We start from the raw sequence: 25,004 nt of genomic DNA on the forward strand, positions 1-25,004 counted from the left end.
ATATTTCTATTCTTCACAACACATGCTTCTCAGTTTTTAAGACACTAGTATTTGAGTCAATATACCAGCAAATGAATGCAATAAATTATACTGCTCTAAACTCCAGAGAAATTGTATTAATGTTTTTAATGTGTCCTCATGTGGAATCAACATGTTTTGTATATATTCATAAATTTATGGCTTAAAATCTTCAATTTCAGGGTGTTATGAATATTGTATTGGCTAGAAAATACATCATTGTGAAATGATGTTCCTGAATTTTCATATACTCCTGATAACCATTAGTTCTTGCAGATAATAATCAGAATGAAATTTAAAACTTGGAAGTCATCTTTCTGCAGCTCAGTTGCTTTGAGCCAAAGGAATTCCTTCCAGAATAACCTGACAGGTTCCTATTTGGGGAATTAGGACTCCAGTGCCCTTAACTTTAAAATAACTTGCATTTCATTTTATGCCTGTTTCATAAAGTGGCTATTCATTTTCATACTAAATTGTAACCAAAGCATGCCACATGAATAAGAGGCCAGTCAGTGGGTTCAGTGTATGTTAGGTTGGACAAAGTGAAGTAGAACATGAAAAATGTCTACCAGATGGTTGGATTAAAAACAAACAAACAGGAACAAAACAAAACAAAACAAAAACCTTACTACTGACTTGTTAAGGAAACAGAGAGAGTATCTTCCTGCATCTTTTTATTCACATCATAGTGCATAGTAGGCTCACCATAAAAAGTCCTTGTAGAAGGAATGAGTCCAAAATGGTACTTTACATTTTGAGAATTCATGAAATAAAATCCTTCTTCTTTTCATATCACTTTGCTGCAGTTGTAGTGGGATTTTTAGTAGAGATATACTTACATTTTAGGTTAGATTTTCAGGCCCAACACCTAAGATGCAAGTCAGTGCCTCACAATAAGGGCATAGCAGGTGGCAGTGGGGTATAGACCACAACCATATGGTCTATACAACAGGCCTGCAACGCAACCATGAACAGCCATCAGCAAATATGTTCTTTCCTTTTAGTGTTAAATGTTTCAAAATTAGCTCTGTTTTTTATTTAAATAAGTAAAATTAAATAATTACTAAAAATGCATCTGAAAAATTATTTCTGAATACACGTTTTGTTTTTGTTTTTTGTTTTTCTCTATGAAGTTTTCTCTTTATTTATTGGCTCAAGTGGATCTTTGTTGCTGCACAGGGGCTTTCTCTGGTTGTTGCGAGTGGGGGCTACTCTTTGTTGTGGTGCACAGGCTTCTCACTGCGGTGGCTTGTCTTGTTGCAGAGCAGGGGCTCTAGGTGCGGAGGCTTCAGTAGTTGTGGCGCACCAGCTTAGTTGCTCCGAGGCATGTAGGATCTTCCTGGACCAGGGCTCGAACCCATGTCCACTGCATTGGCAGGCAGATTCTTAAACACTGCACCACAAGGGAAGTCCCTCCATGCAGGGAGACAAGCAGAACACACCAGGTACACTGGTCACCTCTGAGTACTAAGAACTTATTCAAGGAAATAACTATTGGATACCTATTCCAAGCAAGAGTTATCACTGTCACATGACACAATCCCAAGTTTGGAATTTTCCTAGTGTGACTGAGTGGTCTAATACAGGTCCCTGAATTCTAGGCTCTTTTGTCATCAAGTCCATTATTACTATGAACAGTTTCTTTTTTAAGGGCTTCCTCTCTTCCTCCCTCCCTTCCTCCTTCCCTCCCTTCCTAAATATGTTGATTTACTTATTTGGCTGCACCAGGTCTTAGATGTGGCAGGCATGCAGATCTAGTTCCCTGACCGGGCATTGAACCTGGGCCCCCTGCATTGGGAGCATGGAGCCTTAGCCACTGGACCACCAGGGAAGTCTCTATGAGCAAGTTCTTTACTTCAGTTTCTTTTTTTAATTTAATTTTATTTATTTATTATTTTTTGGGGGGTACACCAAGTTCAATCATCTGTTTTTATACACATATCCCCGTATTCCCTCCCTTCCTTGACTCCCCCCCCCTCGAGTCCCCCCCACCCTCCCCGTACTTCAGTTTCTTAATTGGGGGTGAGGTGAGATTTAATGTTTATTATGTGGAAAATCATACTATAGGGAATAATCCGTTGTTTTTGTTTTTAATTTCCTCTTTATTCATTTGGACTTTGCCTCTAATCATTATTCTTTTCTTTTGGTATTTACACCTTTAAACTACCAGTAGGATAATGTCCTTCTTGGCCCTTTCATATTTAGGCAAAACAAGTTGCTCTTGGTGAATCTGACCCAGAGCAGCACTGGCTAACCTCAGGACATTTGCTCTGGCCACACTGATCAGATAACATTCCACATCTGGCTAAATCACCTGAATGTGACAACTCTGTGAGAAGATGTTAATGATGTTTCCACAGGCTAAATCCAACATCTATTTTTATCTTATTAGCTTTGTGAAGCACTTCAATTTGCTATCACCTCTGGGGAGCCTTCCGATCTTCGAAGATCTTGCTGGAATTTTATTTTAAAAGGTGGAGCAGTAATAAAAGTATACTACTATTTATTGAGGCAAGCTAAACATTTTATAGCTAAGGTAATTGAGGCTCAGAGAAGTATTTCTAAGATAAATGAGTCTCTTAACCACTAAGTGTTTCCATCAGAATTATCTTACCCAAATAGCAATAGCCAACCAGTGTAGCATCCACTACCTCAGAAATAATGTCAGCTTTTAGGGGTTCTTCCAATCATCGTTTTGATTTAGTATGTAGATGTTTTGACTTGAATTTAAAATTTTATACCACTCTTCTTTAACACTCCGAAGCTACCAAATATGTTATTGAATGGTTTGCATTTCGTATATAGATTTTTTCTTTCAAATCGTTATTAAAAATATTAAAGTACATGAGGCCTCCTCATAGTAAGTTTATCAGAGCAGTTAATTTTCAACTAAGTGTTCAGAGTGACTCAACCGTCCACATACAAAGCTGTAAAATACTCTGCGGTCCAGCATTTAAACACTGCTCACCGCTCAATTAAATATCAGTAAACAAAGTCAATGGCAATACCAAATACCTCTGTCAGGTTTTCGCCTCACTTGCTGTTGTAATCCTGTGATGAATATATTCAGGAAATAATTCAGTGCAAAGTCAGAAAACAGGAGTGGTCTCAAGGTCGGGCAAAGAGGGGGAAAAAAAAGCGTATTTAAAGCAAATATCTAAGACACTGGCACACTGGTGTAGGTTTTTTTTTTTTTTTTTTAAGAACTTTTATTGAGATACAGTTAAGAGACAATAAGCAGCATAGATTTAGAGTGTACAATTTGGTATCCAATCTCCCAGTGGTGTAGTTTTAAAAAATGCGGTGGTAACCCGACACCTCGAAGTGTTTCCCCGGGGGAGACTCCGGCGGTCCCACGCGGCTTGGCCTCCGTCCCCCGTTCGGGACCCGCAGGGGCGAGGAGGAGCCGGCCTGAAAAGCCACAGCCGCGAAAATAAGTTCACTTCGCCGGGTCCAGGGCGCGAGGAGTCAGCCGTGCGGCGGCTGCGACATCAGCGTCCACTGCTCTCACCGGGGCCGGAGGACCCCAGCCCCGCAAAGGGGCCCAAAGGCGACAGAGGAGGCGCCGGCTGCCGCCACCCATCGCGACCAAAGCCATCAGCCTCACCCCCACCCGTCGGGGCGACCCCTTACCTCCCCCGCCCCGCGGAGACCCAGGCGCTACCTCTCGCACCGCCCCTTCCCCATCGCCGAGCCAGCGCGAGCCACCGCCTCCCGTAGACCGGGCAGCCGTCGCGGTTCTCTCTGGGGCTTGGAGTCCTTGAGGGGGCCTTGGTGTGCCTCAGCAGCGGAGCCGGGGACTGCGACTCCCACAAAACCCCGCGCCCGCCCCCCCACGCGCCACACCCCCTCGCCAGGCGGCTTCCTGCCGCCACCAGACTACATTTCCCCACAGCCCTCGTGGCTCTCCCGCCCTCCCTCCGGAGACACGAGCCCAGGTGGGGGCCAGGTTCCGGAGCGGTTCGGGTTCCTAGCGGGCTGCGGCCGCCCCCCGCAGCGACTCTCCCGGCTCTCCAGTCGCGCCGGTGGCCGCAGCTGTGTCGACAACTCTACTCGGCCGTGGAGTCGCCGGCGGGAGAGTACAGTGCCCGGGTGGTGACACACCGAACCCCGTCCTCTCCAGTGGGGGCGACCCCTCCTGGGTCAGCCCTTCTGCACGGCGGCGGGAGCCCCCGGCCCAGCATGGCCCCCCGCCCGCATCCCGACACCCGCACGCCCGCGGTCGCCGCAGCCCGCGCTGAACGTGGCCTCCGCCTCATGCGCCGCCCCGCTGTCCACCCTGAGGTGAGTGAGCGCTGCGCCGCCTAAGCCCTGGCCCCCCCCCCCCCCCCCGCCGGTCCCGCGCTCCCGGAGCCGGACCCCCGCCCCCGCCCCCGCCCGCCGCGCTCCTCTAGCTGTTCCTCGTCGCCGCCGGGCGCCCAGCTCCCGCCCCCACTCGGGCCGCTCCCGCTGCTCCCCGCCCGCTCTCTCCTCGGCGTCCCTACCGCGGGCGTCCGCGTCCTCTCCGGCGGCCCTGCCCCCTGGTCGCCGTACCCCCTCTTCCCGGGCCTCGCGTAGCCCGGGCACCTGGCTGCGCCCCCTGCCCCGTCCCCCGGGGACTGGGTCCGAGCCGCCTCCGCCCCGCGCTGCCGCTTTTGGAAACCCCCGTCCCCTCCCGGAGGGGCTCGCGGACGGGGACTCCGCTCCGCGCGCCCCCGCCTTCTTCGCTAACTCCCGGGTCCCGTGGCCCGACGTTCGGGCCGGGGTGGGGGAGGCTCGTCCTTGGGGTCCCCATCCCTGCGGGGGCCCGAGCCCGGCTGCCACCCCCGGCGCTTTCGCTCCTCCTCCGGGGCGCCCTCCCCCGAGCCCGACTCGCCCCGCCGCAGCTCCCTCTCCTTCCGGGGATCGGCCCTCGGTCGTCCCCGCCGTCCCCCGCCCGAGGCCCGCCGAGTCCGGGGTGCGGGGCCAGGCGCGGGCGGGCTCCACCGCTGCGCTGCCGCCTCGAGGGCTCGCGGGGCCTGCCGGTCCCAGACCCCAAATTCTGCCCGGCTCCTCGTCCGCCTTCCCCTCGGGACGGGCCTGCACCATCCGGGGCGAGTGTCGGCCGCGGACAGCTTCCGCGGGACGGCGGGGAGGGGGCCCGCACCGCCTGCTGCTTTTTCTACGCGCTGCGGGCGCGGTGGGGCAGCGCGGGTCCCCCGCCCCCAGTCCGAGGGCACCGCCGCCTTCCAGGATGCCTCCCGAATGCCCACCCACTTCTGCCTGCTCCTGTCGAAGTAAAGTTTGTGCCAGAAGTTGAGGGCCATGGCTCTCCCTCTAATACCCTTTTAAAGAAAATGTCGTTCTTTGTAAGTGTCCACAGTTTTTGTATTCTGGTTTGCAAAGTTCAAGCTTTAGTTGACTGAAGTCTCCAGGGTCGAGAAATGTCAACATCATCCTCCCTTAGATTCTAGTTGATCTCGTGGTGGAGTCTTCAGGGCGGGTTAATTCTGCAGAACAGCCCAAGAATGAGTTTTACGCTAATCTTTAATTTTTTAAACAGAACTGGGAGTCTTTACACCTAATTTATTCTTTGCTCTTATTGGTTCTCTTGTGTGGCAACGTAAGTCATTTGTTCCTGCATTCTTTTGTTCCCTAAGATCATTAACTACTGATTCCTGATCAAGGGGAAGCATTGTGGCCCGGCTTAAATCACTAAGTGGCTTAGGCCTAAAAGGCTTCTCTTATGTCAAGAAAGCCATGCCTGGTTCTTTTTCTCTGGGACACCCGCCTACTTTATCTGCTTATTGAGATCCCACAGCAAAGTCCACTTCCTTCCTGGAAGGAGCACCCGCCTTAATGCAGAGATATTTAGTCTGGAGCATGTGATAAAAGGAGACCCAAGGACACCTGAGAACTTCTCAGAGAACTCTCCAGCCGAATTGGGAATGGGTTCTGTGCAACTCCAGAGAGCTGGGGCAGGTGGGCTTTGCATTTTCTAAATAAGTAAAGCTACCCCCAGATGACATGGGCCTCTGAGGGAGGTGATGTTGTTGGAACCTTTCAAGCCTATGCTGGTGGACCACTCATGGGCGAGGCTGTAGACTGATGGTTCTCAAAGGGTGTTCCACGCAACACTAGTCCAAAGTGCTCCATGAGAAAGGGGTTTGCTGATCACGTACGTTTGGGTAACACATGCTGCTGTGTACCCCTTTTGTTAGTTTTATAATGTTTACAACTCTGTTCAAGGGCCTAGTAAGTCTTGCAGTAAAGGAATGTTTCACTTTTTAACCTAGTGTTAAATGTATGTTGCCAGCTCAGTTTTTTTCTTGTGTTAAAATATTAATCTTATTTTATTGATTCCTAAAATTTGTCTGCTATGGGGAACACCTCCTGGAAGCCCTCCCCAACCACCCAGCTTGCCACTGGGTGAGGAAGTGATGCTTCATCCCAATACAGTAGTGAGTGGCAGTAGTGGGGGCGGGGGGGGTCCTTCCCCTGCCCCTCCCCCACAGCGCTGCTTCCTGGCCCCTCTGGTCCTGGTGACACTAGGATGCTGGGCTCTGAAGTTTTCCTGCTGAGAGAAAAAAAGAAGGCTTGTTACCAAAAAACCTTTGCTCTCTGTGCACCAATGCCAAACAGAAACATGAAGACAGAGATTTGGGAGGAAAAGGGAGATGGCTTTATTCCTTTGCCAAGCAAAAGGGAAAACACAGCAGCCGGGCACCCCAAGAACTGTGAATCCCCTCTCTGGGGAATAGGGCAAGGTTACATAGTTGAAACTCATCATCTGTGGTAGGTGATAAGGCTCAAAGTAATTAAGGTCTGGCATTCTCTTCTTCCTGCATTATTTCAAAACAGTCACAGCTGGTGTCAGGCAGTCGGTAAGTGGGTCCATTTGTCTCTGGGTTATCAACCTATGACTTTTCTGAAATACAAAAAGCTACAAGGGGTGATTTGTTACAAGGGAGCACAGGGAATGTAAACACCAGGTGCAGGATGTAATTTACACAGAATTAAGGGGTGATAGGTTAGTTTGTGAAGCACAAATCTAATTACAGACACTACAGATTAGCAACAGTTAAAGCTAGGAGTGAGTAACTATTTCAGGCCAGTTTATGTTTCTTCTCTAGCCTCTTCTCTGTTTCCTTGTTTTCTTTGTTTATCAGAAAAGTCTCATTTCTATTTTTGCTGCAACAGGCTTGGGGTGTCTTCCAAGCCAACAGTTACTGTAAAGGGCTGCTGGTCTCAATGCAGCGGAGGATACAGACACACACGTGGGTACACACACATACACACACACACACACAAACACACACACACCAGGCACACACACACACACACACACACACCAGGCACCCAGGCACACACCCTTAAGAGCTAGAGGACAAGATATAAGACATTGGGGTGGGACCCAACATCGAGTTTCCCAGGGATGGGCTGCTCCCTAGGCTCTGGGGGTGGGGAGACAGTGGGAGGGGCTCACAGAGAATGTGGTTTGGGGAGGATAGAAATCTGTTAGGCATCTTCTGAGCTCTAAGCAAATGTGGGGCAATTTGTATCTGTGGAGTTTGGGTTGTTTTGTTTTTTTCTTTTATCTTTATATTGAGGCTTCTGTCTACAACTGACAACAGAGGCTGATAGGGACCAGAGGCTCCAGGGAATTAAAATATATGTGTGTGTGTGTGTATCCACACATTTATATAGATCACACTGTATGTGGGTCCAGAGAGACAGGAAGCAGCAGCAGAAAGCAGCTGGCACACAGATACACATGTGTGTGCACCGCACCCTCAAACAACTCCTGTGATTATGGCAACAGCAATCTCTAACCACTGAAACCTCCCTGACTCACAGCACCCCCGCAAAAGTTGAAAAGAAACCTTTCCTTTAAGAATAAGACCAGACAGTAGTTTTTGCCCTCCTGACCAGGTAAAAGAAAAGAAAAAGAAAGAAAGAAAGAAAAAGAAAAAAAAACCGAGGCTAACATTGTTACAGAAATCAGTCCAGAAATGGGTCCATCGAGAAACCAGGCACCACCCTCGGAGCGTTGGGGAACTCAAGTTTATTAAGCCACGGCCCCAGACCCGCTAAGGCTCCAATGTTCCGGACCCTGAGCTCAGGGTGAGCTTTACTTTTATAGGAGTTAGTGCACATGGTTACAGTTAGCATTGGTAGATTGGTTACTTGGTTGCTGTGGGCTGCTGGCAGTTACAGAGTGTGGGAGTTTCCAAACAGAAACTTGCAAGAGCAGGTGCAGAACATTCCATATTTATCAAAACATCTTATGATTACATTTGATTGCTAGGTCATCTTGTTTCTTGGTGGAGCAAGTATATCTTACAAAAGCAGAAGGAGCATGAAGTTATTTTTAGCTGAGTGCAAGTTTCTGATTTTCCTCTTCAGTTGGGGAACATTCAGGGAATGCAGAGTCCTTTCTGTTGGGAGTACAAAGGGGCTGATCTCAAGCAGGGGAACAGGAAACAGAAGCCCAGAGTAAGAGAGAGGCAGATCTGGGGTCCATGGCTGGGTCCACAGTCACACCCACAGCCCTGATCTGGTTCCCCTGAGGGTGAACCATGAGTAGTATGGACAGCAGAATCCAAGAGATCAAGTTTCTAAGTCCAATTCTCCCATAGGATAACTGGTGGCCACAGTTGAGTCTTGTCCTTTTTCTGAGCCTCAGTTTCCCACTTATAAAATGAGCAGATAAGGCTAAATTTATGGGTTTTGAGCTGTGTCTGCTTGAGCCCTAGGGTTCTGATGAGGTGGTGGGGGTTGCAAGGAGGGTGATGACCTCACCCACGACCGTCTCTAACCAGAGCAGCCTGGCATGAATCGAGCTCCACTCAAGATCTCATTTGAGACTAAAATTAGATTAGAAACAACCCATTTGCTCATCATAGAATGCAGGTTAATAAACTGTGGTGTAGCCACAAGAAGGAATATTACACAGCTGGAAAAAATGAGAAGGTTCTCAAAACAATAAGGAAATATGTGCAGGATATTTAAGTAAAAACCATAAGATAGAGATTGATGTGCAGTATGCTATTTTTATGTAATAAAAGGGGAGAGATAAAAATTGACATTCCCTGTATAAGCTTGATTTGCATCAAGAAGACCAGGAAGGACCCCCATGAGTGCAGTGGAGCAGTTCCCTGGTCCTGGTGGGAAAGGGGAGCTGAGGGGAGAGTGGATGGAGCCACAGGTAGAAAGGAGGTTTTTCAACATGTGGTTTTTTAGGGCAATTAGGTTTTGAACCATGTAAATATATTACCTTTTTAAGAAAATAAAATTTAAGTTTGAAAAATATACCAAGTGGAGAAGAAGGGTTGGGGAAGGAGAGTTGGCCAGATGCTCTCCATATTCCCTGCAGCCTTGATGGACAGGCTGGGGGAGGGGCTAAGAGATGCCCACAAATACCTGCAATCCAGTCAGAGGGAAGGGAGATGCCTTGGGTCCAGTACTTTGGAGAGGCATGCTATGGCCCTCAAGCCAACCTGCTGGGTGGCCAGGGCCTCCCCCAGCCCTTTAGCACACACAGTTGATGGAGAAGCCCCCTGGTGCCCAAGCCTCAGGCCCTTCCCTTGCTCCCTGCGTGACCTGGGCTCCCTGTCTCCCGGGGCAGCAGCCAGAGGTTGCCCTCATCAGCCAGCCAGCCAGAGCCGCCTCCATGCAGGGGTGACTCCAGGTGACACCAGCCCCAGATGATGGCCTGAGCTGCTTCTAGAACAGAGCCCAGGGCACACCTGTTCCCATTCTCTGGGTCTAGATGAGCTTCTTGAGAACATCATGGAGCCGGCCTTCTTCAGTCCACCTTTGAGTGGAGGGAAGAGGGACCATTCTCTCTTGTGCTCTTGGGCACCTGACTGCCTGCCTCAGGGGCCAGTGCAGGCAGCCAGTCCATGTGGCCCTTGTCTGTGTGGCTGGTCCGTGTAGGGAGGCAGGTGGGCTGATGACGGGTGAAGAGGCTGCAGTCAGCCCCTCTCTAAGGTCTCCATGCTCTCAATCCTTCTTTCTGGATGACTTGCCAACAGGAAGTGCTCTGGCTGAGATGGGGACGCTGCTGCAGGACCTTTGGGTGGGGCACTGCAGCCAGACCAGGACACACAGGAGCCAGGAGGTGATTCCTGGGCCCAAGAGAGGAGGGAAGGGGCTCAGCATTTCCTGAGATACTATTATGTCCTAAGCTTTGCAGTGAGACAGACTTGTATTCAAACCCAGATTCTGTCAGGGAGTAACCTTGAGTAAATGTCATAACATACTCTGTGAGAGTCAGTTTCATCCTCTATAAATTGGGAATGACAATAATAATATCCCTGAAGATGAAATAAAATAGAGGTAATCGGTCAGATAGTTGGTGCTAAAAAAATATTGGCTACTTTAGCTTTCTTGGGTATAAGGTGCAGTGTCAATGTCAAGCAGAGTTTTACTGGCCTACAGCCAAATGCTTGAGTTCAAATCCCAGCTCTGCCACTTTCTACCTGTGTGATCCTGGGCAGTTACCCTCTCTGTGCCTGTGAAGATGGGGACAGTGAGCACATAGCTCATAGGGCTGCTGGGAGGGATAAATGCATCCAGAGCAGGGCTTGACCTGCAGTGAGCACGGCACGTGTGACCGCTTAGAATTGTTGTGTCAACACTGCCCTGCTGCAGCCCAAGTCCTCAGGGACCCTTTCTTAGTTGACAAAACCTGTGTGCTGTAATCTGAGGTCTCTTCTGGAGCCCAGCTGGGCTGGTTCAGCTTTGCCCAGTTGGTCTTTTTCTGGGTCTGCTTCTGACCAGGAGTGGGGAGGTGGGGGGAGCTCAGTTCACCCCCACTCCAGCCAGCATCTGTTTCCCATACATCCCTCCAGCGCTTCGCCTGGAAGGAGAGTGAGCTTCCTCAGGCAACAAAGTTCTCCAAAACCACCCATCTGGGCAACCAGGTGCTCATGGGGTGGGGGTGAGTCTCTCTGGGCCTCCTTCCCTCCCTATATAATAGGCCCTGACAAGCCTTAGGGCCCAATGACACCCTCTTATCACTACTGCCAAGGGAAGTCACTCCCCTTGTCCTGGCTGCAGCCCACCTGCCCCTCGGGCTCCCGGCTGCCCACTGCTGCCAGCAGCACGCCATCCCTCAGACCCCCTGGTGACCCCAGTGGTCCAAGTCCATGCTGAGCTGGGCCAGCTGCCCATCAGCCCAGACCACTGCCCCAAGTAACACTCTTTGTTGCTAGTCTACGACCACTCCTTATGCAGATCCCTTAAAAGAAAGCCTGTAGCTTTTAAAAAAATTTTAAGTATAGTTGTTTCACAATGTTGTGTTAATTTCTGCTGTACAGCAAAGTGACTCAGTTATATGCATATTTATTCCTTTCCATATTGTTTTCCCTTTTGGTTTATCACTATTGAATATAGTTCCCTGTGCTCTACAGTAGGACCTTGTTGTTTATGCATCCTATATATAATAGTTTTCCTCTGCTAATGCCGAATTAACCCATCCCCCTTGTCAACCACAGGTCTGTTCTCTATATCTGAGTCTGTTTTAGTTTTGTAGATATGTTAATTTGTGTTGTAGTTTAGATTCCACACATAAGTGATATCATATGTTATTTGTCTTTATCTGATTTACTTTATTTAGTATGATAATCTCTAGTCGCGTCCATGTTGCTGCACATGACGTTATTTCATTCTTGTTAATGGCTCAGTAATATTCTATTGTATACATGTACCACATCTTCTTTATCCATTCATATGACGGTGGACGTTTAGGTTGTTTCCATGTCTTGGCTATTGTACATTGTGCTGCTGTGAACATTGGGGTGCATGTGTCTTTTTGAATTATAGCTTTGAATGATAGGTTTATGCTCAGGAGTGGGATTGCTGGACCACATGGCAACTCTATTTTTAATTTACTGAGGAACCTCCATACTGTTTTCCACAGTGGCTGCACCAGTTTACATTCCCACCAACAGTGTAGGAGGGTTCCCTTTTTTCCACACCCTCTCTAGCATTTATTTGTAGATATTTTAATGCAAAGTGTGTGGCTTTTTCTGCTTTAGGGAGAAGGAGGCACTTCTAGAATATTCTGTTCCTGGACCCTGCAGAGGCTGGCAGGGCTCCAGATGCCTCCATCATCTTTCTCACTCTCTGTTGCCCTCCCAAGGGCTGTGGCACCCAAGCTTTCTCTTCTTCCCTCCCACAACCCCAGGAAAGCTTTGTTCTTGGTGTCAAACGCAGGCAAAGTCACGGTTTTCTGTATCTTCGAGCAAATAGGCAGGTCAGCCACCAGCCCAAAAGTAGGAAGCCGCTACTTTTGAATTGAAACAACCCCTGGTATGATATGGGTATATTATTATGGCCCTACTACAAGATAGAATGCAAACCTCTGCATTCACTCTCATAAAACATGAGGCTTCAAAGATAAACACCATAGTATAGATCCACCAAGTAGAGGTATCCTCTCCTTTGTTCAATAATGTATGCCCAGTGCTGAGAAGAGGGCCTGGCATGTGGTAGGTGTTTGCTAGGCCCACGTCCTGAGGACCTGAGACACTCAGATGATGTGAGAAGAAGAGGGAGGGGAAGACGGGGGGAGAGGCTGAGCGGCAGGAGGGAGATCTCTCCAGAGAAGATTCCTGACTCTGGTGAATTATGCAGAGAGAGCTAGTGATGAGAAGGTAAATATATCTTGAGTTGCCCACATGGTGCTCACTGGTGACCCAATGAGAACAGTTTCCATGGAGAAACCGTGGGAACAGAAGGCAGAGAGTGGGTTAGAGCAAGTGAGAGGAGAGGAACTGGAGAGAGGGAAGGAGTAGGTCATGATCAAGGTGCTTGCAGAGAAAGGGTGCAAAGAACAACAGCTGTAAGGATGTAGAATCAAGAGTTTTCTTTTGTTTTACACTGGGAGATGCTACAACATGCCTTGCACATGATAGGTGCCAAGAAATATTGGTGAAATTCCCTTTTCCAGTGCCTGGTGCTGAGAGCCAGGCCCCCTGAGTGCTGACCCTCACTCTCCCAACGGCCTGGGATACTTTCCTCTTCCAAACCGGGGATGGGACTCCTGCTGCTACAGAAGAAGAGATTTGGTTTGTCAGTTCCCCTACATGGTGAGGAATTCCCAAGGATTTTTTCCCCTAATGTGAATTCGAGTCCCAGACTTAACCCTTGATCCCTGTTGACTTTGGCCGAGTTACTTAACCTCCCTGTATCTCAGCTTCCTCATCATAAAATGAACAGAATAATGGTACCTACTATACACAAGATCATACATGTGAAGCACCTAAAACTGTGCTGGTGCCCAGCAAGCCCTTGTTACGTGTCGGCCACTGTGTTACCTGGTCCTCATGCTGTGCTGGGGTGTGTGACGTGCACTCACTTAGGGAGGAGAGGAGCTCTGTCAGGTGGGGGAGCTTAAGGAGGAAGGATGCTTAGATCAGACACAAGACTTCTTATTCCAATATCGGGTAAGAATGGATTCATCCCTCCGTCCGTCCTCCCTCCCATCACTCCATCCTTCTCCTCCCTCACCGGCAGAGCACCAGGGCCTGGGGCACGTTCTGGGAATGATGAGATGAGCAGAGGAGCAGCCCCGACCTCCAGGACCTCAGAGGAGAGCAGCGGAGGAGGAGAGAGGGAAACCCCACCAGCACATCCCCAGGTGTGTGGGGACCCGGGTAGGTCAGGCGTCTAGAGGGGCAGCAGGAGCAGCTCTTCCTTTCATCGGGCTCAGTGGTGATGGTGCTGTTTATGGGTCCCCACCACCCCCAGCCTGGTGCTGGGCCCCCTGCCTGTGGGATCTCAGCCCCCTTCTCAGCCCCTCTGATGGATGGGGACCCTGAGCTCACAGAAGGGAGACACTCAAGCCAGTGGGCTGACGGACGCTGGGGTCTCTCGAGAGCATCAACCTGTGTGCTTCCCACCTGACTGCCTCCCCCCACTGAGAAGCTGGCTGTGCAGGAGGCAGGGAGCCCAGGAGAGGGGTCAGGGCCGCAGCACACGCTGCCCTCTGGGGCCTGACCCTCACCTCGAGGCCCACCTGGGAGGTAGGTTGGGTCCTCCACAGCTTTTCTCACCCCTGGGGGCATCCAAACCCCAGAACCAGAAGCAGGAAGTCTGGTTAGAGATTTCCTTTGGGAAAGCTTTTCCTCTGGGAATCCTGGTTCCTCTCCTTTCAAGGAAGCTTGAAGCCCTGGAAGGAACTTCCAGGAGTCTGGGAGTCAGAGAGCTTGGGGTCACCTTCCAGGCCAGGCTGCACCACCGTCCCGGCCCCCTCTGAGCCTCAGCTCAGTGGCTGAGTGAGGACAGCCTAGAGGGTCCTTGGAGCAGCCCCCAACCATGTTAAAGACCCAGCCCCTCACACCTCCTGCCAGAGTGTCCCTCAGGCTGGTTCTGCCTGCAAGGCTGCCTGGGGGAGAGATGGCCCAAGGGCTCCACCGGGTGGCCGGTCACAGCCAGACATGCAGCTGCACCCAGCAGCTTCCGAGGTTCATAACAATCATAACAGCAGAGGTCAGGACCCTGACACTGGGGAGACAGGGAAGGAGAGAACCCTGAGAGGTCAGGCTGTTCCTACCCACCTTCTCACACCAGGTTCCCAGGTGTCAGTGGCACAAACAGGAGGCACCGCCATTGTAAAGCCGTCTGAGTGAAGAGCAATGGATGTAGGGTCGGGTCGGCCTTTATTTGAATCCCTTGAGTTCTTTTTTTTATATGTATATGAATTTATTTATTTATTATTTTATTGGCTGTGTTGGGTCTTTTTTTGCTGTGCGCGGGCTTTCTTCTTAGTTGCGGTGAGTGGGGGCTACTCCTCGTTGCGGTGTGCGGGCTCCTCATTGCCGTGGCCTCTCTTGTTGCGCAGCACGGGCTCTAGGCGCGTGGGCTTCAGTAGTTGCAGCACGGGAGCTCAATAGTTGTGGCTCACGGGGTCTAAAGCGCAGGCTCAGTAGTTGTGGCGCATGGGCTTAGTTGCTCCGCAGCATGTGGGATCTTCATGGAACAGGGATCGAACCCATGTCCCCTGCATTGGCAGGCAGATTCTCAACCACTGCGCCACCTAGGAAGCCCTGAATCCCTTGAGTTCTTAATCTCACCTGTGTCCTTCATCCATGCAGTGGGCTGTTTAGGACACATCCTGCAGCGCTGTGCCCTCTCTCTGCATGAACAGGCAGCCAAAGGAGATGGGGGGATGGGGGGAGGGGCGGCAAGGCTGGACAGTGACAGGAGCCCCCTGGAGGTGCTCAGCCCTTAGGTCAGGGCTCATCCATGGCTGCACATCACAGTCACCTGATGCTCGGGCAGTGCTTCTCAAAGCAGGGTCCCCGGACCAGCCGCAGAACCTCAACGGGGAACTTGCTGGGAATGCAGATTCCTGGGCTCCACCCCAGTCCTGCTGAATCAGAAACTCTGGGATGGGGCCTGGCAGCCCCCAGGTGGTGCTGACCCTGGTCCTGTGCGAGAACATGGTGCTTAGGTACCAGGCTGCTAAAAAGCTCCTGAGGTGATTCCAGTGTCTTAGGCATCAGAGTCACCTGTGGAGGTGACAATACTAACAGGCACCTGCCAATCCCCGCTCCCCACGCCCACCCCACCAGGGATTCTGGTTCAGTGGCGCTGAGATAGGATCCAGACATGGATTAAAAAAACAACTGTGCAACCGATTGAGCAGTCACTGCTCTGGTTTGGACTCTTCTCCACATGCCCTGCACACACCCTTCCTTCTCAGGGCCGGGCCCTGCAGCAGAGGACAGCTGGTCAGCTACAGCAGCAGGTGGTGGAGAGAATAATCACCAGTTATTGACATTTGGTGCCTGCTTGAGCTGCAACAGGCCTGGTGCTGGGGGCTTTGTATTAACATCTCACAAGAACCCTATGAATTCTTAGAATTCCCTGCTTTACAGATGGAGAAACTGAGGCACAGAGAGGTTGAGTAACTCGCCCTAGCTCACACAGCTACTAAAGGGCAGAACCCGGATTTCAACTTCGTTCCTACAGACTCCAGAGTCCACTACTTTTACTTGCTCGTTTTACAAGTAAGAGGAAGGGATGATTTGCTGAAGGTCACCAGGGGTGGCACCCATCCCACCCCCATTACCTTTGCCTCAAAGCTCACCAGTGCCCCGGCACCAATTTTAAGATGTGATGAATGACCTCTGAGCAGGGTGCCACCCCCAGGAAATAATGCCACCCTTCTGGGCATTAACGCAGCTGGAAAAGGGAGGCAGAGACCAGGGATATTAAGTCACATGGACTTGTTCCTGGACCCACACGAGTCAGGATGTTAAGGAAATTGACACTTGCCCCGAGCCCAGGTCACGTGTTCCTTGTCCTCTGAGTGCTGGGTGGTGTCCACCGACACCCGGCTCGGAGAGAGGAAAGAAAAAGACAGGAGGAGGATCCGAGGGAGTAGAGAAAATATACAGCCACTTTATTGCTAAAAATGCGTTTTTCAAAAGTAAGAGAGTTATTCTGAAGAGACGGAGGGTCTCGTCTTTGGGGAGGGGGCTGAACACCAGCAGGCGGGCAGCCCTCACTGGTCTCGAATTCTCCTGGAGACTCGGTAGAGCTCCATGGTTGCCCTGGCGTCTTCCACCGAGTTGTGTCCCCACACGCTGTCCTGCAGGCACAGGTGCAGAGTGGGGACGTGGGGCCGAATCCAGGTGCCCCGTGTGACCCGGGCCTTCCCTGCTCACACCCTGACTCCCAGGGCTGAAGTGGGGCAGTGGGTGCGTCTCCCCAGGCCCCTGCCACCCCGGACTCAGCAGGTGGCTGCAGCAGGCCTGGCTCCCCCATTAGCAGGAGCCCCAGGCCCCGGCCAGGCCCAGAACCCAGCATCCTGAGGGCCAGGCTGTGCCCTCCAGGGGCTTCCAACCCGCTGGGTGGGGGCGGGGCCCTGCAGACTTGGCCTCCGACCCAGAGGGGCTGAAGCAGTTCTCACAGGGAGCCCCGGGGCCCCGGGGAATGTGGACACAGATGCTTCTAAAGCGCTCCTTGCTCAGCACGGTGAGAACAGGGCTCTGCAGGGAGTCGAGGTGCTGACACGCTGTCCTCGGTCCCCGGTACCACCAGCCCTTCAGAGGGGCCCAGTCTCAGGCCCACCCCCTGCCTCCCACACGTTCCTGCCCCCCAGCCAAGCCGCCCCCACTCCTCAGGCTGGGGCTCGGGCTCTCCCCTCCCTGGGCCGCCTCTCCCGCCTCCTCCACGAAGATGCCCCCTTCACCCCCCACTCAGACCCGGTGTCCTGCCTGCCCCCCATCCTCCGTCCCTGCTCCAGGACACCTGCCCTCCCCGCTGTGGACACGCCCCGCAGGTGTGCTGATGGGCAGGTCGTGGGCCACCCTCCCTTCAACCAGGGTCTCTCAAGGATGGGCCGGGCCTTGCTCAGGTGGGTCCTCAGGCTCTGGTCCCGCCTGGCCCAGAGCAGGCGCTTCTTAAACATCCGTTGAGCTGGAAGGGCCCACGTGTGGCCGCAGCCCCTCCTGTGCAGCCCGCCTCCCCTGGGCCCTTCCTCCTGGGACTCCGGGGTCCCTGCTCACCTGTGGCTGCACGTGCTGAGGAATAAGAGCCCCGGGAGCAGCGTCGGCTCCTGCCTGATGGGAGCTGTGTGTAGACAGTGTGGCTCCCGGGACCCACCTGCGCTCTGCGCTCCACACCCTTTCCCAGAGCTGGGCGGGGGCAGGAAGCTTTAGGTACCCACAGGGAACCCGGTGTGATTTTGAAAACAAACAAAGATGCCTTGACTGGGTGCCTTCCCTGCCCTGCCCTGCCCCTCGTCCTCCCTCTACCAGGCTTCCTGGGTCAGCTCTCAGGTAAACCCTGCTCTCCTTCTGGGGAAACCTCACCCCTCCCTCACAGCATACAGCCTCTCAGGGCTACAGGGGAGACAAATCTTTGGGACCAAATATTTGCTCTGGAGCCACTGGGGGACCTTACAGTCCTGGAGGGAAGGCCAGGCCCCTGGGCTCACTCACAGGATTGATCCCTCGAAGGCAGGTCTGTCTGTCTTGCTGTGCAGCCCAGCCCTCAGCAGCCGCGCTCAGGGAGCAATGGGCCATGGAGCTTACTTTACGTATGTTTTGCCTTATTAAAAGCAAACAGAACTCTGCCTCTAAAAAATGTCAGAAAGAGAAGGTTCCGTAAGACAGCAAAGAAGAAGTCTGTTGAGTCACCAGGTGTGGAAAAAGAAGTAAAGCGGTTGCTGAGCACGGATGCTGAAGCTGTCAGTACCTGTTGGGAGATAATTGCTGAAAATGAAACAAAAGAAACAGAAAATCAAGGCCTTGATATGTCTTCCCCAGGAATGTCTGGCCACAGGCAGGGCCATGACTCATTAGAACATGATGAGCTTCGGGAGATATTCAATGACCTCAGCAGCAGCAGTGAAGATGAAGATGAGACACAGCATCAAGATGAAGAAGATAGAAACATCATTGACACTGAGGAAGATCTGGAAAGGCAGCTACAGGACAAGCTAAATGAATCAGATGAACAGCACCAAGAAAACGAGGGAATCAATCAGCTGGTTATGGGAATTCAGAAACAGACTGATAACATGAAAGGCACGCTCCAAGAGATCCAGGACAGGGCAAAGCCACAGGAGGATCTCATCATGAAAGTGGAAAACCTGGCTCTTAAGAACAGATTTCAGGCTGTGCTGGATGAACTGAAACAAAAGGAGGACCGAGAAAAGGAGCAGCTCAGCTCCTTGCAAGAAGAGCTGGAATCACTCCTAGAGAAGTGAGGAGGGTTTTGATAACTTAATTTCATTCCTGAGAGCCGTCAGCACTGAAAGAAAAATTTTGTTTCCATCACCTGGACTAGATAGTAAAACTTTGCAGTAGTTCCCAGTTTCCTCAGCTGCCTTCTATTGGATTTGTCTTACAGACAAATATAACTGAATTTCTACCTCATTTGTCTTTTGGAACCACTTTGCTAGGTGTTTGTCCTGTAGGAAGTAGGAGTGTATAGACAGATAAATGTAGGGAAGTTGTAGGATTAGTGAAGTGAACAATTCAGCTTAGTAATTCATCACAGCTTCACTGTAGGACGTTGCTGCTGTTTCTCCATTTACCAGAGGCTGCCATTGCTACTCTGATGTCATCTGAGATAAATAAGTAGAGTCTACTCTGGAGGCAGTGAAGGTTGTTTGCATATGTTTTCCCATGCTCTAGCTATTCCCAGCTATTCAAAGCAGTTTTCCACATTTTGAATTGCAAATCATTTCATACAGTTGTTTTCACAATAAATAAAAGCAACTAATTTTCACCTTAAAAAAAAAAAGCAAACAGAATGTAAAGTTATTCACAAAATACATAACCCCCAAAGTTTAAGAAAGAAGTAAGTGAAGAAATAGTGGCAAAGAGAAAAATGAGTAGGAAGAATAATGATGTGTAATTTTCAGGGAGAAAATGTTCCTGTAGGGCAGTGTTGCTAGTGGTTACTCACTCCACGGCAGGACAGAGGACCAAGGATTTGGGACAGGTCATCGGGGCCTGACCTAGAACTGGTTAAGGTGTCCCTCCAGCCCCAGCCGAGGTTGGCCTCAGTGTCAGGCTGGCATCAGCTCAGCGCTGGTCAATGTTCCAACCCATCGTGCCCACACTCTGATGGTGGCCTGGGGCTCGCTCACCTGACAGTCTGGTCATCCAGCCAGCTGGTGTTGCACTGGTGGAAGCTGGCCTTGCAGGCGGCCTGCAGCTGCTCGGGCATGGTGAGGATGGCGCTGTTCTGCAGGCGGGACCGCTGTGTCCTGTTGAAGTCCAGGGTGTAGTGCATGGAGATGGCTCTCTAATGGAACACGATGCCTGCAAGACACACACGAGGGCGAGAGAGCAGCTCAGGCACAGCCTCCCATCACCCAGGCTTTTGCAGAGTTAGGGTAAGAGTCAAGGGGACTTAGTCAAGGGGACTGGGCTGTGCCTCTAGCTGATGGGTGGATCCTGTCTCTACATTTGCACGTGGTCCTTCTGCCTTTGCTGGAGCAGCTCCAGTAACAGGGAGCTCACTACTTCACAAGGCATCTTCTTGGAAACCTGTGATAATTCTGATAATTGGAAAGTTCTTTGACTTGAACTAAAATCTGCCTCCTTATCATTTTTTCTTGTCACTCCAGGACCCCATATTTGCTTTGCAGAAAGAGACACTCACAGCTCCACGCACCCTCAGCGCAGCGGCATCCTGGGGGGAGTCCTGTTTCAGGCACAGGCAGGAGTGGCCCATCATCGGCAGAGTCTCCCAACAGAAAAAAATCTGTTTCTGACTGAAGTCCTAAAGCCAACCAAGGACACAACCAAATTCTTTGGTCCATCGAGAGAAAAGGAACTGGGGAGTCCTCATCCCTTTCTTTGGCTTCTGGAACTGGAGGTGAGGGCAGGAAAAGACACTTGGGTGGAGAGTCAGGAGACTGCTCTGGTTCACCTCCAGAGAAACCTCAGGCAAGTCACTTAACCTCAGTTTGCTTGTCTATAAAATGGGGATGATCACAGGGCAACCAAATCACAGGATTTGTTGGAAGAACAGACTGTCCTTTACACGTGACTGTAGCCCCAGAGTATTTAATTCACTTAAATTCCACAAAGAGTGGACTTATCCTCTCTGTTTTACAGAGGAAGCAACTGAAAGTTAAGTAATTTGACTGAGGTAAACCTTCACGGGGAGGAGCTGGGATTTGAAAGCCAGCCAGCCTGGGTGCACACCCGTGAGGATGCCATTCCGGTTCTTCTTGCAGGTGAAGCAGGGTCCCTGTGGGAGGCTCTCACCTTTCACCACCACCTCCAGGGTGGCCTCGCTGTCCTTGATGCTGTGTATCACCTCGCAGCGATAGATCCCAGAGTCCTTGGAGCGCAGGTTCTGGATTTCCAGGGTGGGGTCGCTGGGGATGACCGGGTAGTTGGGCAGCGTGGCCTTGTCTTTGTAGGCACTGCTGACCCGCACCCGCCCTTCAGTGGCCACCAGCAGCACCACCTCCTTCTCCTTGGACATGTGGCTCCACTTGATTCTGGGGTGGAGGGGGCGGTGGTCTCAGGGCGCATGGGGCCGATGAAGTCGCAGGGCGTGGTGAGGGGGCTCCCAGGAGGACCCGCAGCGGGGACGGTGCAGGGATGCTGACACTCAGCGAGTTGTCAGGGTCTGTGCGGGAGACACGGGGGTGGGAGACAGACCTGTTAGTGCCCAGAGAGGACCACCCAGCCTCCCTGTCAGTCCTCCTGGAAATGACAATGTCTACGCTGGGGGAGCCTCCTGTGCCACATGGAATTCCCTTTCCAGAGCAGCTTCCGCCAGATCCTTGGTCTCTGCACCTCAAGTCAGGAACTTGGAACCAGAAAGGTTTGCAGAGGAGGGCAGGGGGAACTTCAGAGAGGAGACCACCTCTCTGCCTCTCAAACTGGGGTACCCTAGGGCATGCCAAGCCATAGGATGTACAGGAATGATCTTCCCAGAGTGACAGCTTGACTCAAAGACTGGGGAAAAATTATTTTTCCATAGAATAAATTATTATTTTTTTATTATTATATTATTATTTTTTTAAGAACTTTTATTGAGATACAGTTAACAGACAATAAAGAGCATATATTTAGAGTGTACAATTTGGTATCCCAATCTCCCAATTCATTCCCCCCCAACCCTCCCTGCTTTCCCCACTTGGTATCCATATCTTTGTTCTCTACATCTGTATCTTTCTTTCTGCCTTGCATTTCCTCTTTCATAGTTGTTCACATTTGCCTTGTGTATTGAGGTGCTCCTATACTGGGTGTATGTATATTTATAATTATTATCTCCTCTTCTTGGATGGATCCCTTGATCTTTATGTAACGTCCTTTCTTGTCTCTTGTAACATTTTTTATTTTAAAGTCTATTTTATCTGATATGAGTATTGCTACTCCAGCTTTCTTTCTTTCTTTCTTTTTAAACATTAATTAATTTATTTATTATTTATTGGCTGCGTTGGGTCTTCATTGCTGCGTGCGGGCTTTCTCTAGTTGCAGAGAGCGGGGGCTACTCTTTGTTGGGGAGCACAGACTCTAGGCGTGCAGGCTTCAGTATTTGTGGCACGTGGGCTCAGTAGTTGTGGCTCCCCGGCTCTAAAGCACAGGCTCAGTAGTTGTGGCATGCGGGCTTCGTTGCTCCACGGTATGTGGGATCTTCCCGGACCAGGGCTCGAACCCATGTCCCCTGCATTGGCAGGTAGATTCTTACCCTCTGTGCCATCAGGGAAGTCCCTCCAGCTTTCTTTTGATTTTCATTCCCATAGAATATCTTTTTCCATCCCCTCACTTTCAGTCTGTATGTGTCCCTAGGTCTGAAGTGGGTCTCTTGTAGACAGCATATATGTGGCTCTTGTTTTTGTATCCATTCAGCCAGTCTGTGTCTTTTGGTTGGTGCATTTAGTCCATTTACATTCAAGGTGATTATCGATACGTATGTTCCTATTACCATTTTCTTAATTGTTTTGGGTTTGTTTTTGTCGATCCTTTTTTTCTCTTATATTTCCTGCTTAGAGAAGTTCCTTTAGCATTTGTTGTAAGGCTGGTTTGGTGATGTTGAATTCTCTTAGCTGTTGCTTGTCTGTAAACCTTTTGATTTCTCCCTCGAATCTGAATGAGATCCCTGCTGGGTAGAGTATTCTTGGTTGTAGGTTCTTCCCTTTCTTCACTTTAAATATATCATGCCACTCCCTTCTGGCTTGCAGAGTTTCTGCTGAGAAATCAGCTGTTAATCTGATGGGAGTTCCCTTGTATGTTATTTGTTGTTTTTCCCTTGTTGCTTTCAATAACTTTTCTCTGTCTTTAATTTTCGTCAGTTTGACTACTATATGTCTTGGCGTGTTTCTCCTTGGGTTTATCCTGCCTGGGACTCTCTGTGCTTCTTGCACTTGGGTAGCTATTTCCTTTCCCATGTTAGGGAAGTTTTCAACTATAATCTCTTCCAATATTTTCTCGGGTCCTTTCTCTCTCTTCTCCTTCTGGGACCCCTATAATGCGAATGTTGGTGCATTTAACATTGTCGCAGAGGTCTCTTAGGCTGTCTTCAGTTCTTTTCATTCTTTTTTCTTTATTCTTTTCCGCATCAGTGGTTATCACCATTCTGCCTTCCAGGTCACTTATTTGCCCTTTTGCCTCAATTAATCTGCTATTGGTTCCTTCTAGTGTATTCTTCATTGCAGTTATTGTGTTGCACATCTCTGTTTGTTTGCTCGTTAATTCTGCAGAGGGTCAGACTGGGCTGAGGTGGGATATAATTAGACTCCACATTAAACCATGGAAGGTATCGATAGGGAAGATGCAGCATTGCCAAATCCTGTTAGAAGGCAAAGATCTTCCTGGAATGAGGAAGAGACACTTTCACAAAATAGCACCTTTTATGGTGAGTCATACACTGAAGGGATCCTTTTATCCAGGAGAGCCTACAGGTTGAAAAGAAAACTGTTTCAGATATTTGTTGGTGGCAGATACATAACAAAGCAAGGAAGGGGGAGCAGGAATGTTTGGGGTCCAGCTCTAGCCTTTTGATGTCCTTGGCCGTCACCACCAGGTCCTTCACAGAAATCTCCCTCTGCTGCTCAGCCCTGGCGCAGGACACAGCATGGTTTTAGTGGGGACAGCTGGAAGTGACAGCAGTGCCGGCTCTGCGGTTCTGTTTTGTTTTGCTTTGCTTTTTATAAATTTATTTATTTATTTATTTATTGGCTGCGTTTGGTCTTCGTTGCTGTACATGGGCTTTCTCTAGTTGCGGCACACAGGGGCTACTCTTCATTGTGGTTCATGGGCTCCTCATTGTAGCTTCTCTCGTGGAGCATGGGCTCTAGGCACGTGGGCTTCAGTATTTGTGGCACAGGGGCTCAATAGTTGTGGCTCACAGGCTCTAGAGCACAGGCTCAATAGTTGTGGTGCACGGGCTTAGTTGCTCCATGGCATGTGGTCTCTTCCCGGAGCAGGAATTGCACCCCTGTCCCCTGCATTGGCAGGCAGATTCTTAACCACTGCACCACCTAGGAAGTCCGCGTGCAGTTTTTAAATCTCTCAACCAACCATTATGAACTGGTTGGGCTTTTGTGGGGAAACCTCCCCAGGGTATTGCCAGGGGCTGGATATTGTGGGTCCCAGAGCAAGAGCACGAATGGAGACGTACAGACCATTTGTCTAAATATTTGAAAGTCCACGTGTTGTTTCAATTAGACCTGCCGCTCTGGGTACAATTACTGTAAAATGGGTGAGCGAGGGGGAGGAAGTGATGTCATTGGAGACCCCAGGTAAAAGCCTGGTGACATGTCGACAGTCACCAACTGAGCCCTCACTTGTGTGGTTGGTGATGGAGGAAGGAGTGGGGCTGCTGCTTCTACAGCAGCTGGTTCTAGGTGGCAGCTACTGGTCATCAGGGGTCACTATGGGAGAGGCACCTGAGTGCCAGGGCTCAGGCAGAGGTGGGAGCTTCTGTCTCCACCAAGCTGGGTACCAGACGCAAGGGCGCTGCCTACTGGCTGAGGAGATCAAGGGGCTCTCTGTTTGCATCCACTGTGGGCAAAGAAAGTGTAGCTCAATGTGCTGGGCTGCTTCTCCAGAGCTCTGAACTGTTTGAAGAGGAGCCTTTTCTCCAGCTGCGTCCCCAGCACCCTGCCCCTCCACCAACCTCAGCTCATCCACCTGTTGCATCTTGCAGGGGAACTAGGTTCCCCCACACCCACCAGGTGTCACAGGGGAGGGGCTCCAATTCCCTGGGCCTTGGGCTCTCTATGAACTCACAGGAGACCCTGCCTGCATGGGTTCCTCTTGTGTGAGAGTGTGTGTGTGTGGTGTGTTTGAGGGAAGGGAGGGTGGAATGAGGGAGGTTGTGCTGTGCTGACAATGCAGGTCTGTTCTGAAGCCCAGAGGAAAAAATTATTACAAAGTAAAAGAAAGAAAATTTTGGCATTTCCAAGAATGCTTAAATAATTGTTGCTCTTCTGGCCCTCAGATTGTCAGTGTGTTTAAGAGCTCTGGGCTGAGTCCTTTTCACCACCCTGTGTCCTGAGGGCAGGCTAGTGCCGTCCCTGTCTGTAAGGA

General features: G+C 50.6%; 1 protein-coding gene and 1 pseudogene across 1 annotated transcript; one reads left to right on the top strand and one right to left on the bottom strand.

Moving 5' to 3' along the window:
• The first annotated feature begins 15,377 nt into the window (after positions 1–15,377).
• LOC130844517 (transcription initiation factor TFIID subunit 7-like) lies at positions 15,378–18,706 on the top strand. Its single transcript, XM_057720726.1, has 4 exons — positions 15,378–15,439; positions 17,240–17,350; positions 17,453–17,571; positions 18,057–18,706. The coding sequence occupies exons 1-4, from the start codon at positions 15,378–15,380 to the stop codon at positions 18,704–18,706; spliced, it is 942 nt and encodes a 313-aa protein (XP_057576709.1).
• An 884-nt stretch (positions 18,707–19,590) lies between these two features.
• Positions 19,591–24,614, bottom strand: LOC130844518 (aggrecan core protein-like; annotated as a pseudogene).
• Between the last annotated feature and the right edge of the window lie 390 nt (positions 24,615–25,004).

Source organism: Hippopotamus amphibius, chromosome 2 (assembly GCF_030028045.1).
Source record: "Hippopotamus amphibius kiboko isolate mHipAmp2 chromosome 2, mHipAmp2.hap2, whole genome shotgun sequence".
Lineage (NCBI taxonomy): Eukaryota > Metazoa > Chordata > Mammalia > Artiodactyla > Hippopotamidae > Hippopotamus > Hippopotamus amphibius.

What these genes read in the sequence shown, in the direction of transcription:
- LOC130844517 (XM_057720726.1), top strand. Translation starts at nt 15,378, where the DNA reads ATGGGGCCTGGCAGCCCCCAGGTGGTGCTGACCCTGGTCCTGTGCGAG. An exon ending in TGCGAGAACATGGTGCTTAG is followed by an intron (nt 15,440 to 17,239) that starts GTACCAGGCTGC and finishes TCCCTGCTCCAG; the next exon opens with GACACCTGCCCTCCCCGCTG. An exon ending in ATGGGCCGGGCCTTGCTCAG is followed by an intron (nt 17,351 to 17,452) that starts GTGGGTCCTCAG and finishes CCTCCTGTGCAG; the next exon opens with CCCGCCTCCCCTGGGCCCTT.